We start from the raw sequence: 16,200 nt of genomic DNA, 5'->3' as shown, positions 1-16,200 counted from the left end.
ATCAAAATGAACGAATCTTTTTTTTTTTTTTTTTTTTTGTCATTTATTTAAAAAAGATTTAATGTTACATTTTCAATAAGCAGATCCTCCAACACGTCTACATACACCAACTTTAGATCCAATAATAAAATAACAATGCTGCTAACCCAAATTATGATGAACAGAATGAGTAGACTCATTCATGAACCACTATCACTAACAGGGATGTAACTTTAATAATTCATAAGTTGTAAGAATAAAACAGTCAAAGTTAACTATTAAACAGTCGGTATTGTAATAATGTCTATATATGAGTTTTATTTAAAAATAATAAAAATCCACCAAGAAGTTACACAGTTAATAAATAAAATAGAATTATATATAATGTATAATAATCCATGATATACAGCGTATTTTCAGTGCTAAACCGTAATTCCTGACAGTTTCTTTGTTGAATGATGTGCATTAACAAAATGATTTAAGTTTTGATTACTGATGAATGATGCATGTTTAGCTAGCAATACTCATGAGCTTGATCTAAAGTTTAGTTGCTGAGAAGCTAGCATGCGAGGATGAATATTAGACTTCGGAGTTAAATGCCGCATATGTATACATTTTTGGTCAAAATGCTGCTTTGAACTAACACATGCTGTAAAGCATGCTGTATTGTTTCATACAATAGCGTTATGCTAATATCGTGAACCGTGATATGTCAGACAGTGATATGTAATTTGAAAAGTTTATACAAGGAAATTTATGATGAACCCGGAGATCTTCCATCTGACACCCTTTAGCACACTGTAGAGCCATATCCTTGCAGTCACTTCAGCAAGAGGGCACTGCTGAGTACAGAAATGGCTGTTGTGAGCAGAACAAGGAGTCCAGAAAGTCCGTTTGTGTCACTGCGGCTGCTGGGACGCTCTTGTGTTTGTTTCTGCAAAAATTTTTCAGAATATACCATGTACAACTCTACACATCTCCGAGCCTTCATTTGCTGGACGAGTGCAGGGTAACCAATCTCTGTGATGCTCACTGTATCATCATTGCTGTCTTGAGACTTAACAGAGACCTGAACTTCAGTTGTAGCATTCTCGGCAGTGCTAACTCTCTCAGAAATTCTCTCCTCAGTCATGGGCTCATCCCCCTGGATACTGCTAATATTTTCATCACGCAAGAGGTCGGTTCTATTCATGCACTTGTCCATATATTTTTCATAAGTCTGGGCTTGTGGCGGTGGCTTGAAAGTGTAGTCACGGCCATAGTCATTGGTATCAGTAGATTTTGTGCCATACTGCTTCTGCATGTAATGGTTGTAGGAATGCTCCTCTTGGGGGCTGCTGAACTGAAAGTGTGGACGTGGAAATCGACCCAGGCCGTACCCTACAGCCATCCCTGCCATTGCACCAACTCCAGCTGCCAGCATTGCCTTTTTGGCAAAGCCTTTGGATTTCACAGATGGTGAATAGCCCATATTATGAACCGATTTGGAGAAAGGGGAGCCACCCATTCCATACCCTGGACCCCCAAATCCACCTCCATAGCGTGGACTAAGGATTTTATTGTTAGGATTCCAGTTAGGATATACTCCTCCTGAAGATGGATAGCCCCCTGGGAATCCTCCTGGTTGTCCTGCTGTTCTTACTGGATAGCCACCACCCGCTGGGTACCCTGCAGGATACTGGTTAGGACTTACACCACCTCCTCTAGGGTACTGTCCTCCAGATGGGTAACTACCACCTGCAGGGTACTGATTGGAATGCCCACCTTGATTCACCCCTCCCCTTCCTGGATACTGGTTAGGATACCCTCCAGGACTACTGCCCCCTTGTCCTGGATATTGCCCTCCAGATGGATACCTTCCTCCTGCAGGATAACTCCCACCTGCTGGGTAACTCCCACCTGCAGGGTAACTGCCACCTGCAGGATAACTCCCACCAGCAGGGTAACTGCCACCTGCAGGATAACTCCCACCTGCTGGGTAACTCCCACCTGCAGGGTAACTGCCACCTGCAGGATAACTCCCACCAGCAGGGTAACTGCCACCTGCAGGATAACTTCCACCTGCTGGGTAACTCCCACCAGCAGGATGACTGCCACCTGCAGGATATCTCCCACCTGCAGGATAACTCCCACCTGCAGGATAACTCCCACCAGCAGGATAACTTCCACCTGCAGGATAACTCCCACCACCAGCAGGATAACTTCCACCTGCAGGATAACTTCCACCTGCAGGATAACTCCCACCACCAGCAGGATAACTTCCACCTGCAGGATAACTCCCACCACCAGCAGGATAACTCCCACCAGCAGGGTTCTGATTAGGATATCCTCCTGGACTAGCACCTCCTTTAGCAGGGTATTGTTGGTTAGGATGCCCTACCCCAGGATTACTGCCTGCATTGGTATGCTGGTTGGGCTGCCTGGGATAGTTGGGCTGTGGCTTGCTCCCCTGAGGAGGCTTGTTTGAAGATGTAGGTGTTTTAGTGTTGGTCGGCTTCTTGATGCTTGTTCCTTTCTTGCTTGCTGATGTATCATGCATCAATAGCATTAAAGCCAGACAGAAGATTGTAAAGATGCACAGCTGCCCCATCCTGTAATCAAGTAATTGACACTGTATTAGAGCAACTGTGTTTAAAAAGACTTTCTGTTGTTGAATAACCCTTTTTAAAGAAAAGGCTGTTTAACTCAAATACTGGACTACAGTTTGGCAGTAAACAGTGATAAACTATATAAAGTCAATATTACACATGACAATCCTATAATTATTGCAGTTCATACATTTCTGTAAAATTTGAATTTAATTGGAAATCTAAAATGATTCAATAATGCAGAAGGCATAAACAACTGTAACCAGATGTTTGTATTCTACATACAGTGCATATAGTGTGCATGTGATTGGTCCAAAAGTCTGAGCCAGACTGCGGTCAGACATGGCCAGGATTTTGCACTTGCAGATTGCTAATTGTGTTTGTCAAGCAGAAGTGATGCTCAGTTGATCTTATTAGGCGCTAAAAGCCCCATTGATTTTCAGATCAGTTACTATGAGCTCAAGCTTAAGGGCTGGGGATTTTTTAATCTTGATGTATTTCTTTCTGAATGTCAGAATGATGATGTTTTGAAGCTCTTGGCTGATTTGAGTTGAGATACACCACATTCTTGCTAAATCTCAGCAAATTTGTCCATAGCTTTAATGAGTCTGATAAGATTTTTTTGTCTTTTGAGTCACCTTCTCTCATACCACAAGTTTTACATCAATGATGTCTGAGATGCTGTGTTTTTAGAAAAAGGCGATATATTTGAGCCCAAGCTGAGGTGCTAATGGTGACAGAGTAACACAGGGTCACTATCAGGAGAAGGATGATTACTTCCTGAGTATATAATAACAGAATCGTGTTCTCAAGTTTTTCTCAACCTCCACTTTGGAAAAGTGCTGGTGATGAAACCGGCACAAAATCTTTCATGTCTAAGAAGAACAGTTTTTATTTTATCCAGAGAAGTGATGGGAACAGTATATAATGTGTGTTAAAAGAAAAAGACACAACCAAACCCACACCTATAATCCATCTTTACTATATCAAGCTGTTATTACAGAGGGTTTCACGTGTTTCATCCAATCTGCGTCTACATGTAAAGGTTTGATCTCCATCATCAGCATCAGGGTGTGTTCAAACACTCCATTTTAATAAAGTGGTGCGCACCCAAACACACACACACACACACACACACACACACACACACACACACACACACACACACACAAGCACTTTACGAAAACAAACCTTTTAATTAAACGAATCCCTTTAATTTCTCACTGTCTATAGACGGCATATGTTCCGGAGGAAAAGTGTGTGTGTGTGTGTGTGTGTGTGTGTGTGTGTGTGTGTGTTCAATGAATAAATTAACTGATCATCATGACTGCTGCATGGCGCACTTTATTACATAATCAGAAGTAAATAAATAAAGATAAATATCTGCTTCTTACCTGATGGATGGATGCTGCTGCTGCTGCTGCTGCTGCTGTTTCTCCTCCTGGTACCGAAAAGGTCTGTTTGCTCCTCTGGTTCTCGATTTGCTCTTTATTCCATATGGAAATGCACTGCACAGGGTAGAAGATCATGGACTGGAACCAGACTCCGAGTAGAGGGAATTGTGGATTTGGGCTGTGTTTGGGGCGGGATTTCCTGCCCTGGTCATGGGAATAACGGGAAAAAGGACGCGGCTGGTCTTCTGTCATCTGAAGCCAATGAGATTTTATTTTTTCTCTCTTTTATCTCCAGAATATTTCTCAAATGGTGGCGCTGTACACGGAAATCCACACCCCTGCTCTAAATCCTGGAAATATTTTGCCCAATTTGTGTTGTCTTTCTTTATTTTTTTGCCATTTATTTACTTACAACGTATTTATTTATGCTTTTTTTTTTATCCTAACCTATTCAATAACACAGGCTATATTGTTATGGCGGAAAAATCATAATTAAATTAAGAATATATCATTTAACAACATAATTACACATAATTGAAAGAACATTCCGTGTATCTCCATTTTATTTTTTACAGCAGATAAATCACATTGATCTGTTTGTTCACTTCCGGTTTGCTGGTGTTTTTTTTATAATGGTGAATGTTTCGCTCGCGCGCTCCTCTGCGTCTGGCACGTTCGTTATACATTCGCGCACATGCACGCGCGCGCATATAGATTACGTCACTGTCTGTTTTATTTTATAAGGAAAAATAAATCATCTCCATTTTATTAAGTCTTACATGTTCTCATGGTTCTTCAGATACAACAAATACAACAGATACAACATGATCAGAGCAAAATCAGTACACAGCAGGATTCAGTTTCACTAAAGCAGTTCTGAGAATGAATAGAAAAGATCATCAGATGCTACTTCTCCAGTGAGACGGAGGAGTAGAGAAGATACACTCTGGTTATAAGATCTGTATGATGATGCTGAGTGACAGGCATCACTTTAGTCCAGATCTGATCTTACATTTGGTTTGATATTTAGAAATATCTGATGAAATGTAAATGAAGTGGTAGGAGATTATTGGATTCACAGTCTAACAACTGCAGGATGTACCAAAAATTATTCTATTGGTAGTGCACTCTTGAGTAATACTATAACATTCAACAATGTTTTGATGAGTGATGTTTCAATCCTTGGAGTAATAAAAAAAAAAAAAAAGATCCTGAGAGAGAAATGAAATGGAACATCTACTAACAAAAAGCTTTATCAGACAGACGCTGCATGTGCTGCAGAATCGTACGCCGTGTTTCACAGTACCTGCAACAACAATAATTCATAATAAATATACAGTATAATAAACATCCATTCAAATACCAGTGAGTTTCCATTCACACGTACCGCTGCTTGATCTTCTCCATCTCTCTGTTCTCTTCCTCCTTCAGTTTCACAATGAAGCTCTGTAGCACAGGCATCTCCAGCTTGATATACTGCGCTACCTGCAAACACAACAAAACAACACCTGAATGACTGTTTACTGGAGTTGCATGTTGTTTACCTCCCACGCTGCTGTACACTGTCTGGACAAATAACATGAAACATATGTTGTTTTGACTGCGGCTGCTGCAGGTTCAAGATGCAACATCAGCATTTCTAGCATCATGTTCACCTGAATTCTGCTATTCAAACCTTCATTGTGGAAATAAATTAAAAACTGAGTCAAAATGGAGCAAAATGCTTTTTTTTTACTTTTATTTAAACACCAACCAATTTCTTGTGAATCATGAAGTCACTGCATTAAAAACCCTGCTGCTTCCCAGACATCTGTTCCAGGCAGCACTGGACGATTAGTGGTGGACAGAAAGGAAGTAAATGTAATTCCTTACTGTAATTAAGCAACTTTTTCGTACTGTATTTTACTCGAGTATTTCCGTTTGGAGAGAATTTTGAAACTTCACTACTTTTCAAAGTCATCTGACATTTTACTCAACTCTGCCGAAAGCACCAATCAGGGTCGAGCGTGCGCTCTGTCTTAAACTTGTTTTGATTGGTGCCTGGCAGTGGCAGAGAGGACCATAGAGAGAGGATTCATACCATTTTTTTGAAGTTGTTTGAGTCATTAATATCATTCTATTAATAAATCAGTGTGCTGAGAGTCACATTCGAGTCTTTACACATAAACTGAGTTGATAAGTAACCAATCAGACTGCAAGTTGTCGACTCTGAGACTCTCTAACAGGCGTCCAATCAGATCAGGATTCACATCCTTTGTTTCGGATGGTCAGAGAGCGCACTGGTCAGAGCTCGCAACCCGCATCTGTAGCACAAGCTGGAATATATTCTCATGGATTTAATAGCTGTTATTTCATTCCGCAATGACTGACAGAGGAGAAGAAACTGATTCGGTCGCAGACACAAGGAAATTCACAAGATGGACTTTCTAAAAAAAGCCGGACATCGTGATTAAAGGTCAACCAAAACAGTTTAAAACAGTTGTTAAACTTTTTCATACTTTAGTGTTTTCTTTCCTGTAGAATTTGCACTTAAACGCACAATTTGCCTTCATTTCAAATCCACAGGAAAACTGTAATGTGCTGAAACAATGCAGGAAACCCGGGGTGATGTGATGAGGTGAATATCGCTGCTCCTGCTGGAGATGATGTATGTGGAAGTGCAGTTGTGGCTCCAGTGAAAGGAGACGTGTTGAATTGTGATCATTGGGTTTCTTGCTTTAGTGATGTTCATTCTGACTGTATGAGATTCCTGTGTGATGCAGCGCTCTGTTCTACTGCACTTCTCTATAATACTGATGGTTTCTGTAGAAGTGGCGTCATAATTGATGGTATTTAGAGCTGAATTGATTCACAATATTGAAGGTTTAGGTGTAAAATACACGGCCCATTGCTGGTGTATTGTGTATGTACTGATTTAAACCCAAGCCGGATACAACATTGTTTAGAAATAGCTCAAATAGCTTGAACCAATATCTTACATCATAGGTGACCTCCTCGACCTGGTCAGGCTCCATTAGGAAGATTTTGCTGATCTGTTCACATGGTCCATGTAGGACACGAAAGACCAGCGGATGATCATCCTTTTTCAGCTGGACGCGCTCTGAGACAAAACACAGAAACCAATGGAATGGCATTCAATTCTGTTTGCAGTGAAAATGTTCAGTATCCAGGAGGTGAGGGTGTAGCAGCTCACCTCCACTGATGTGTAAAAGGAAGAGACTGAACTCATCAGGACCGTTCTCAATCTTAAACTTGTTGAGCAGCACACGCAGGACCTGCGACATGTTCATGGAGCTGTTGATGCGGACGTTAGTGACCGAACCAAAAGCTGGGGTGAAAACCGCCGTCTGACAAATCAAGAAGGTGAGGAGGGAAACAGAATAAATACAGAAGAGTCAAGAGACAGACATGTTTTCTAAGACAGACTAGAGAAAATTTAGAAATGTAAACATTCAGAACAGTAATTTTGATGGTGATCATTTTATTAATTTGAAATGATGAAAAAAAGTTTGTTAATTTCTAGAAAAGTTGGACTTTGAAGCAGAAATGTAGATGTTTAATATGAGTTATGGTAGTTTTTAAAAAAGAAGTCATTTAAATAGAAATTTGGACAATTTATAAAAAAAATCTATAAAAAATACAATAAAAATAAAATTCTAGTACAAACACAACAAAAATATTGCAAAAAAAAATGTCAAAATTGAACACAGAAACTCGACGTTTGGTGACTGAATTCAGACTGTAGTAACTCATACTGTGCGATTGTAGAAATGGCCATTGAAGGAACAGCGATGTCGTCTGATTCGCCTCTGGTTACCAGGTTCTGTTTGCTCACCAAGACTCCGCCCACTCACACAACTCCTGGTCCTCTGCAGAGAGGAATCCTCCTCTTCTACTGCCCATGTGACACGTAACAACATTATATACAATATATAAATATACATGGTTCCAGCCAAAAGTTTAAACATATTGTACCTTCTTCTTTAGGGTTTTTTATTATTATTATTGTTATTATTATTATTATTATTATTTTCAACATCTAAAGAATACAAATTATCCAAGAACTCATATGGAATTATTTAATAAACAAAAACACATATTTTAGATTCTCCAACGTAGATTGCATGAGTCAGGCCTTCATAGTCGAACTGTGGCAAAGATGCCATTTCTTCTGAAGAACAACGAGCAGAAGAGTCTTGGTAGGTCGAAGGAACACACGGAATGGACATTAAATCAGTGGAAATCTGTCCTTTGGTCTGATGAGCCCAATTTTGACTGCTGTGTCTTTGTTAGACAGACAGAGGGAGAACAGACACTGTGATTCCCACTGTGAAGCATGAAGGAGGAGGTGTGATGGTGTGGAGGTGCTTTGCTGGTGACAATGTTGCTGATTTAGTCGGAATTGAGGACACTCGTAACAAGCATGGCTGCCACAGCATTTTGCAGCTACATGCCACTCTATCTGGTTTGCACTTATTGGGACATAATTTCTTTTCCAACAGGACAATGACCTCAAAAACACACCTCTCGGTTCTGTAAGGGTTGTTTGTTCAAGAAGGATAGTGAAGGAGTGCTGCATCAGATGAACTGGCCTCCACAATCACCCCTAAACCCAGTATAGATTGTTTGGGATAAGGTAGACTGGAGAGTGAAGGAAAAGCAGCCAACAAGCACTCAACACCTTTGGCAACTGCTTCCATGGCAAAAACCATTCCAGGTGACTACATCATGAGCATCATCTAAGCAGGAGGCTTTTTTTAAGTATTGAAAATATAAAAGATATTCTGGGTTATTAACATATTTTTGTTTACTACGTAATTCTATATTTGTTTGACTTCAGTATTATTGTACATTAGAAAAACATTGAATAAGAAGGCGAGTCCAAACTTTTGAGTTTTTGAGTTCAGTGTACATTAGGATTCTATGAGCTTTAGTTTGAGTTGATGTACCTGCATCTTCTGCCTGATCTGTTCTCTCATCTGAGTCCCTCTCAGGCTCGGTGACCTTAATTGTGGGTGGAGCCTGTGTCGTGTGCTGTCTAAAAAAAGAGATTTATGACTTGGCATAATGTGATCCTTTTATTCCTTTATATTGTTGTATATTATTATTGTTATTATTATTATTGTTATTATTATTATTATTATTATTATTATTATTATGTAAAAGAATTTTGAACTATTGAATGAAATAAAAACTGCTGTATACTTTGGGCCATTTCTTTTCATCCCAACTCTTGAGCGTCTCAGTGATGCGAGGAAACGAGGAAAGTCGATTGGCTCTTTGCCATCTTGCATCTGCAGTCTGATTGGTCGCTGCAGACCCCAGTAGATGTTTAGCAAACCTTCAATGATCAGCTCTCCTTCCTCCTGTTTCAGTCACAACAATCACAAAAAAATATTATATATAAACACAAAGTGCCACAAACTAAATTTCTCAGTGTGTGTGTGTGTGTGTGTGTGTGTGTGTGTGTGTGTGTGTGTGTGTGTGTGTGTGTGTGTGTGACCCGCCTCTCTGTGCCGCAGCTGGAGTGATTTCTCCTCATAATAAAGGTTGTAGGTTTTGAGATGTGACAGTAAGTCAGTTCTAAAAATGAAATTTTTACTCATAAAACAGAGGCAGTTCACTTTCTCAGAGCAATAAAGAGAATACAGGCGTTTTATTATTAAATAATAACAACAACAACTATAATAATAATAATAATAATAATAATAATAATAATAATAATAATAATAATAATAATAATATAGTTTGCACTCATTTGGATTTAAAAATTTGACTCTTACTTGCTGATGAACTTGTTTTCACCGATCTTCACTGAATCCACAACAGCCATTGGAACAAATGAGATTAGGGCCTGAAATAAATTATAATATAATATAATACAATATAATATAATATAAGAAAAGAAAAGAAAAGAAAAGAAAAGAAAAGAAAAGAAAAGAAAAGAAGAGAAAAATGTGGAGAGGAAAACAGGAAGGGAGAAGAGCAGATGAAAGGTGAGAAAAGAGAATAAGGAAGAAGAAAAGAAAATGGGGAGACAGAGGGGAAATGAGGAGAAAATGAAAAACAAATCAGATGTTGGAACAAAATAAAGAATGTAGTGAACAAAACCAAAAGTGAAGAAAAGCTTGATCAGACAGGCCTTTTTGGCCTGCGACTCTATAGAGTTGTTTTGTGTGTGTGTGTGTGTGTGTGTGTGTGTGTGTGTGTGTGTGTGTGTGTGTGTCTTTTTTGTACAAAATGATCTCTAAAATAATTCTCTATATACTGGTTTAACAGAAACGCATCAAGAGGCATGAGGACTAAACACTTTACACACACTACACACTTTACACACACCTTACACACACTTTACACACACTACACACTTTACACACACCTCACACACACTTTACACACACTACACACTTTACACACACCTCACACACACTTTACACACACTACGCACTTTACACACACCTCACACACACTTTACACACACTACGCACTTTACACACACCTCACACACACTTTACACACACTACACACTTTACACACACCTCACACACACTTTACACACACTACGCACTTTACACACACCTCACACACACTTTACACACACTACGCACTTTACACACACCTCACACACACTTTACACACACTACACACTTTACACACACCTCACACACACTTTACACACACTACGCACTTTACACACACCTCACACACACTTTACACACACTACACACTTTACACACACCTCACACACACTTTACACACACTACGCACTTTACACACACCTCACACACACTTTACACACACTACGCACTTTACACACACCTTACACACACTTTACACACACTACACACTTTACACACACCTTACACACACTTTACACACACTACACACTTTACACACACCTCACACACACTTTACACACACTACGCACTTTACACACACCTCACACACACTTTACACACACTACGCACTTTACACACACCTTACACACACTTTACACACACTACACACTTTACACACACCTTACACAAACTTTACACACACTACGCACTTTACACACACCTTACACACACTTTACACACACTACGCACTTTACACACACCTTACGCACACTTTACACACACTACGCACTTTACACACACCTTACACACACTTTACACACACTATGCATACTTTACACACACTACACATACTTTTACACACACTTTACACACACTTCACACACACTTAAAATTCGATATGGTTTGTTGTGTTGCACGTGTTTACTATAAAAGAGAAACATAAGTAACATGATGCTTTAAAAAGCATGACAAAGTTCAGGTTATAATGAGTTGACGAGGCAGATGGAGGCAGATGGAGGCAGAAGAAGGCAGACAGAAACAGACAGAGGAAGGAAGAGGACTGAAAGTGGTGATAAAAACGGTCTATTCTGTCGATGTAAAGCAGAAGCAGGTGATGATGTTACCCTCCTCCATGTCCTGAACATGAGAACTTAAAATGATTTCTTTCAGTTCTAGAAGAAGCTGTAATATGCTGCAGTCTATATGCTTCTCTACATACACACTTCGGTTTTTGAAGTGTGTGTGATGGAGCTTTGGGAGGAAAATATTGAAAGCAGAAGATGAAGAAAATGAACAAACAGGTGACTTACTGTGTACAAAGCCCAGTGCCTCGTAGAACAGGAGACAGGAAACGTGTGTGTGTGTGTGTGTGTGTGTGTGTGTGTGTGTGTGTGTGTCAGGTGCAAAACACACAGACCTTCTGAAGACTAGATTTTACCAGGAAGGCAAAAAGTGTGTGTTGACAGACTACAGGAAGTCGTGCCCCTCCCTACTAGCAACTCACACAGGAAACAGTGAATTTGCACTTATATCTGGACTTCCTGTATGAACCGCACATTCACTGGTGTACATCTTTATATCAGAAACATGCACCAGGTTCAATCTTGATGTGTTGCATCGCTCACTCAAGCATAAGAACGTTTATTAATAAAAGTGGTACAGAAGTAAAACTGCAGCTCCTCATTGCTTTGGATGATCTTTTGACCTTTGGGCCACTTTTCTTGTTTTGATGTGAATTCATTAAATGTAAGAAGCTGAATATCTTTTGGTGGTTTAGAGAGAAGGGGAAATGCATGTGGAGCCACCTTGTGGTGATAGAAATGTGTGCACTTATCTAAACCACAGACATGACATCCCCCTCCTGAATGTCAAAACACAGTAAATGAGGTAAATAATAACAATAAAAGATGTGTATTGTGTCCTAATGTACCTGCAGTGTGCTGTGATCCAGTGTGTGTTGTGTAAAAGCTCGAAATCATTAGAGTTAATCATGCTTATTTATTGGTCCAGTTTCATACAATAAGATCAACCCGAGTGCTAACAATAAATACAAACAACAAGTCTAATAAATACTCAATTCTATAGAATCAAATGAGGCAAATATAATAGATCTGGAACATTGAAATAAATTCACAGTATGATCATGTGATAATCATACGAGTTGTTGTTGCAGTTTTCAGTGCATCCTGCGACATTCTCACAGCTTCACATTCGACATTCCGACATGCCGGGTAACATTGTGGAATCATTGTGGAAGCTCTCTAAGGTGCTGCTCAGGTGGGCGTGGCATGTGTAGAAACGTGTGTAGAAACGTGTAGAATCATCTCATACACATGTGAACAAATTTACATTCTCACCATTAATATCCTGAACACTTCCCTGAACACAGATGACAGGAGGAGGAATGCTGGAATCTCACCAGCTACTGATGAATCCTGCTTACTATGATACAGTTACTGGTCCAAAGATAGACAGCAAATAGAGATATACAAGGCAGGTTTAGTGAAAGAGAAAGAGTGTGTCTGTGTGTGTGTGTGTGTGTGTGTGTGTGTGTGTGTGTGTGTGTGTGTGTGTGTGTGTGTGTGTGTGTGTGTGTGTGTACATGTGTGTGCTACGAAACATAAACATTTATGGACATAAAGAAAATCTGAAGAGACGGAGTGTGTTATTGGTAGACTGATGGAGAGAGGGATGAAGAAAGAGAGTCTGAAACAGGAACATAGACTGGGAGGAGGATCTTCATGCTCATAACAATCCAAACTTTTAAATGGAGGTCAGTTGTGGCTACTTTGAGCTTCTATAATGGAAAGAATTGCTGTTCAGATGAGTAAGAAAAGAACAAAACAGGCTGAAGAACGTTTCTGAGCTCCCACTCTTTCTCTCCAGTGTCACTGTGCAGTTTCAGCTGTTCAGTCAGAGAAATTCTGTTCAAATCTAAACTCAGAACCTTCAGGATTTTACCAGAACGATGTGTAAATGTCTCGCTTTTTATAGTTTACAGCGATACTGAATTTTGTATCAGATTAATGTTTTTTACACGGCTGTGAAATATTTGTTAGACTGATATACATATCGTCACACTTCTCCTTGACATCAGATCTCTCATGCTGTGGCCTTCACTGGTTTAGAGAACGTTCTCAAACAGCTGCATGGAAGCCATAATGCTCCCGTCCTGATAAACAGACAGACGGAAACAGATGTATAAAACTGATATTCTTCAGCAAATATAATATACTGGAAATAAAGATGCTCCAATTTTACCATCTGACACGTTTCGATGAACTCATCTAAGGTCACGACTCCGTCTCTGTTCCGGTCCATTTTCTGGAAAACAACATTTTATGGAAATGTTTGGACTATTTTTTGGATTTTTTTTATAATTGGTCTCAATTAAATTTTCTAACGTGCCTCACATTTGCAACAAAACACCCACACACACACACACACACACACACACACACACACACACACACACACACACACACACACACACACACACACACACAGTATAAATTGTTCATATTTGCTTATTTCTGCCTTTAAGAATGAATGAGGGTATAAACTAGCGCACGGACATCAGGAATCTCTCACACGGTCGTTATGGAGTTTAAAGGGAAACATGGCAAGAACATCACACATAAAACTTGCTTCCAAACTGGGAGCTAGAATTGGGAGAGTTGGGACATTTTGATGAGTGTTTTTCTGTATATATTGAGAATATCGGGACACCCTGTATATTTTTTCATGAGCAAAATAAAGAAATATATTTTGCTAAAAGAATTGAAGCAGTTACCTGGAAAAATTTCTCCACATGTTCAAATGGTGCATCCGCCTTCACACTGGGGTACGTGTACCGGCCCATCATGTCATAGATGGACTTTATGATGGCCAACATTTCCTGCAGGTCAACAGAAAAAAAGAATAAAGCAAATGAAGCCATTTGATTCTGCTGGTACTGAAAGTGTTATGATGGTTTTGTCCTGCACCTGTTTGGTGACGTAGCCGTCTTTATTGATGTCATACAAATTAAACGCCCAATGAAGCTTCTCTGTTACTGAACCTCTCAGCAGTACGGACAGTCCAATCACAAAGTCCTGCCAACACACACACACACACACACACACACACACACACACACACACACACACACACACACACACACACACACACACACACACAGAAATCCAGAATAAGACAATTCACCAAGGAAAGGTAGTGAGAATGAGACGACATCAATAAGAGAGAGAGAGTAGATACTCTAACACACATGGAGACACTGAGTGTGTTTCTTACCTCAAACTGTATAGAACCATTTCGATCCATATCAAAGGCATTGAACAGAAAATGTGCATATGTGGATGCATCTAAAAAAAAACAAGTTTGAGAAAAGTACCCGAGTTTCCATCATAATATATTTATTACAATTGATATTGTACTTTGAATTGCATAATGTATATTTAACTCCCCTGCAGCAACTTTTCATTTAATTCTGACTATTAGATCAGTTATTTATCACAAGCTAAAGCCAGTTTATAAACCAATTCGATTTACTGTTCATTATTTGAACCAGTTTCTTTACTATTTCACTATTATTTTCCTTCTCACACATCAATCTGAATCTCTGAGTAATTTTAATTGTTCATTTTTTACATGATGAACATAAAGTTATCTACAGCATTAATAAATAAGTTAAAAGTAGTAGTTTTTCCATGCGTTAAGCGGTGCAGCTTATATCCTTAAAGCAATGAGCTGTCATACCTGCTAGCTTACTAGCATACTAACTAGCTATTCTGATAACTAATACAATATAATACAAACTTTTATATCACACTGTGAATTTTCCAATTTGTGAATTACATTATAGAACTCTGTAAACAGTCATTTTTGCTTTTTTAGGTCATCTGATAGCTAACTAGCTTGCTAATCTTCTGGCTAGTTGGTCAAGTCAGGTCAAGAGGCTAGTGTGGTGCTAGTGTGATGAATTTTATATAATGTGGATTGTTGGCAGATTTTCTCTGGAAGGGATTTTAATGATCCTGAATATGTTGGTACAATTATAAAAGTTTCTACATTTCAGCTTTGGGAAGATTTAACAATCAGATCCATTTCAGTGTGAGCAAAACTGTGATCAGATGTTCCCATCTGAATACAGTGACACAAATACATGTATTATTAGAACTATTATTTGAATAAAACATTTTCATGCCGTTAATCATATTATTGTTAACTGGGAACAGAACACTTCATTACCCTGTTTATACACATGAGAAAAGAACTGGCATTAAAGTGCAGATGATAGAAGGCTACAGTTAACACTCAGTGTACCTCCTTGAGGGAAGAATTGGGAATAAATAACCTTAAAGGTTTCCTCATCGACTAATCCACTGGGGCACTCCTAACCACAAAGAGAGAGAGAGAGAGAGAGAGAGAGAGAGAGAGAGAGAGAGAGAGAGAGAGAGAGAGAGAACAGCCATTTTGAAAATATCAAATTATACAATATTTGGGGTTTTTTTAACCGTAAACTAAAAATAAATGATGCATATTCTTGTTTTATTCCTTTCTTATCCACTATTACATTTTTGAAGCCTCTGTAGAGCGACTGAAGCTCCTTCCTGGTAAATTTCGTTTGAGCTTGAAGTTTCTCCAGACCTTCAGGTTGGTGTCTCACCATTGCCAGCTCCAGCTCAGCATCTGCACTCTCTTATAGACAGAGGGAGAGAGGAGAGAAGCTGAAATGAAATGGTGATGGAGAAGAACATAACAGAATACGCAGAAGTCCGAGCGCATTATACAGTGATAACTCTAAAGAGGAATTCGTTTAATAAGACGCAGGTATACACTCACCATCTTTTGATCAGAAAACGAACAGGAAGAGGATGAAACATGAGGAAATAAGACATG

The 16,200-nt window shown here is 39.2% G+C and overlaps 3 protein-coding genes across 20 annotated transcripts in view; all 3 read right to left on the bottom strand.

Moving 5' to 3' along the window:
• Positions 1-280: 280 nt before the first annotated feature.
• prnpb (prion protein b) lies at positions 281-4,694 on the bottom strand. Of its 15 annotated transcripts, none has more exons than XM_083567861.1 (4): positions 3,962-4,694; positions 2,227-2,570; positions 2,005-2,187; positions 281-1,896 (listed from the first exon to the last, which is right to left on the bottom strand). In XM_083567861.1, the coding sequence occupies exons 2-4, from the start codon at positions 2,567-2,569 to the stop codon at positions 800-802; spliced, it is 1,623 nt and encodes a 540-aa protein (XP_083423987.1). In that variant the 5' UTR covers position 2,570; positions 3,962-4,694; the 3' UTR covers positions 281-799. The 15 variants fall into 15 exon arrangements, with proteins under 15 accessions (XP_083423987.1, XP_083423996.1, XP_083423989.1 ...); XM_083567870.1 differs by having other exon boundaries at positions 281-1,878; positions 1,951-2,187; positions 2,224-2,570; positions 3,962-4,685; XM_083567863.1 differs by lacking the exon at positions 2,005-2,187 and adding an exon at positions 2,188-2,205 and having other exon boundaries at positions 281-1,950; positions 2,284-2,570; positions 3,962-4,340.
• Positions 4,695-4,711: 17 nt separating this feature from the next.
• On the bottom strand, positions 4,712-11,785 carry rassf2b (Ras association domain family member 2b). 2 transcript variants are annotated; one of them, XM_083567888.1, is made up of 10 exons: positions 11,610-11,785; positions 9,745-9,815; positions 9,469-9,544; positions 9,167-9,327; positions 8,911-8,999; positions 7,717-7,853; positions 7,155-7,308; positions 6,940-7,061; positions 5,349-5,446; positions 4,712-5,267 (listed from the first exon to the last, which is right to left on the bottom strand). In XM_083567888.1, the coding sequence occupies exons 2-10, from the start codon at positions 9,792-9,794 to the stop codon at positions 5,201-5,203; spliced, it is 954 nt and encodes a 317-aa protein (XP_083424014.1). In that variant the 5' UTR covers positions 9,795-9,815; positions 11,610-11,785; the 3' UTR covers positions 4,712-5,200. The 2 variants fall into 2 exon arrangements, with proteins under 2 accessions (XP_083424014.1, XP_083424013.1); XM_083567887.1 differs by having other exon boundaries at positions 7,717-7,856; positions 11,610-11,784.
• Positions 11,786-12,277: 492 nt separating this feature from the next.
• Positions 12,278-16,200, bottom strand: part of kcnip3b (Kv channel interacting protein 3b, calsenilin) — a 9,935-nt gene continuing 6,012 nt past the window's right edge. For 2 of the 3 annotated variants that reach the window (XM_083567895.1, XM_083567894.1), the window contains exons 2-8: positions 15,875-15,999; positions 15,625-15,694; positions 14,593-14,663; positions 14,286-14,393; positions 14,093-14,197; positions 13,561-13,623; positions 12,278-13,471 (exon numbers count right to left, since the gene is read on the bottom strand). In XM_083567895.1, coding sequence (XP_083424021.1) covers positions 13,424-13,471; positions 13,561-13,623; positions 14,093-14,197; positions 14,286-14,393; positions 14,593-14,663; positions 15,625-15,694; positions 15,875-15,999 — 590 coding nt within the window. In that variant the 3' untranslated portion in view covers positions 12,278-13,423. Of the gene's footprint in view, positions 13,472-13,560; positions 13,624-14,092; positions 14,198-14,285; positions 14,394-14,592; positions 14,664-15,624; positions 15,695-15,874; positions 16,000-16,143 lie in introns of all 3 variants that reach the window. The other variant, XM_083567896.1, reaches the window with a different exon arrangement.

The sequence above is a fragment of the Silurus aristotelis genome (assembly GCF_946808225.1).
Source record: "Silurus aristotelis genome assembly, chromosome: 18".
In the NCBI taxonomy this organism is placed as follows: Eukaryota; Metazoa; Chordata; class Actinopteri; order Siluriformes; family Siluridae; genus Silurus; species Silurus aristotelis.
This window is presented reverse-complemented; position numbering and strand designations above follow the sequence as displayed.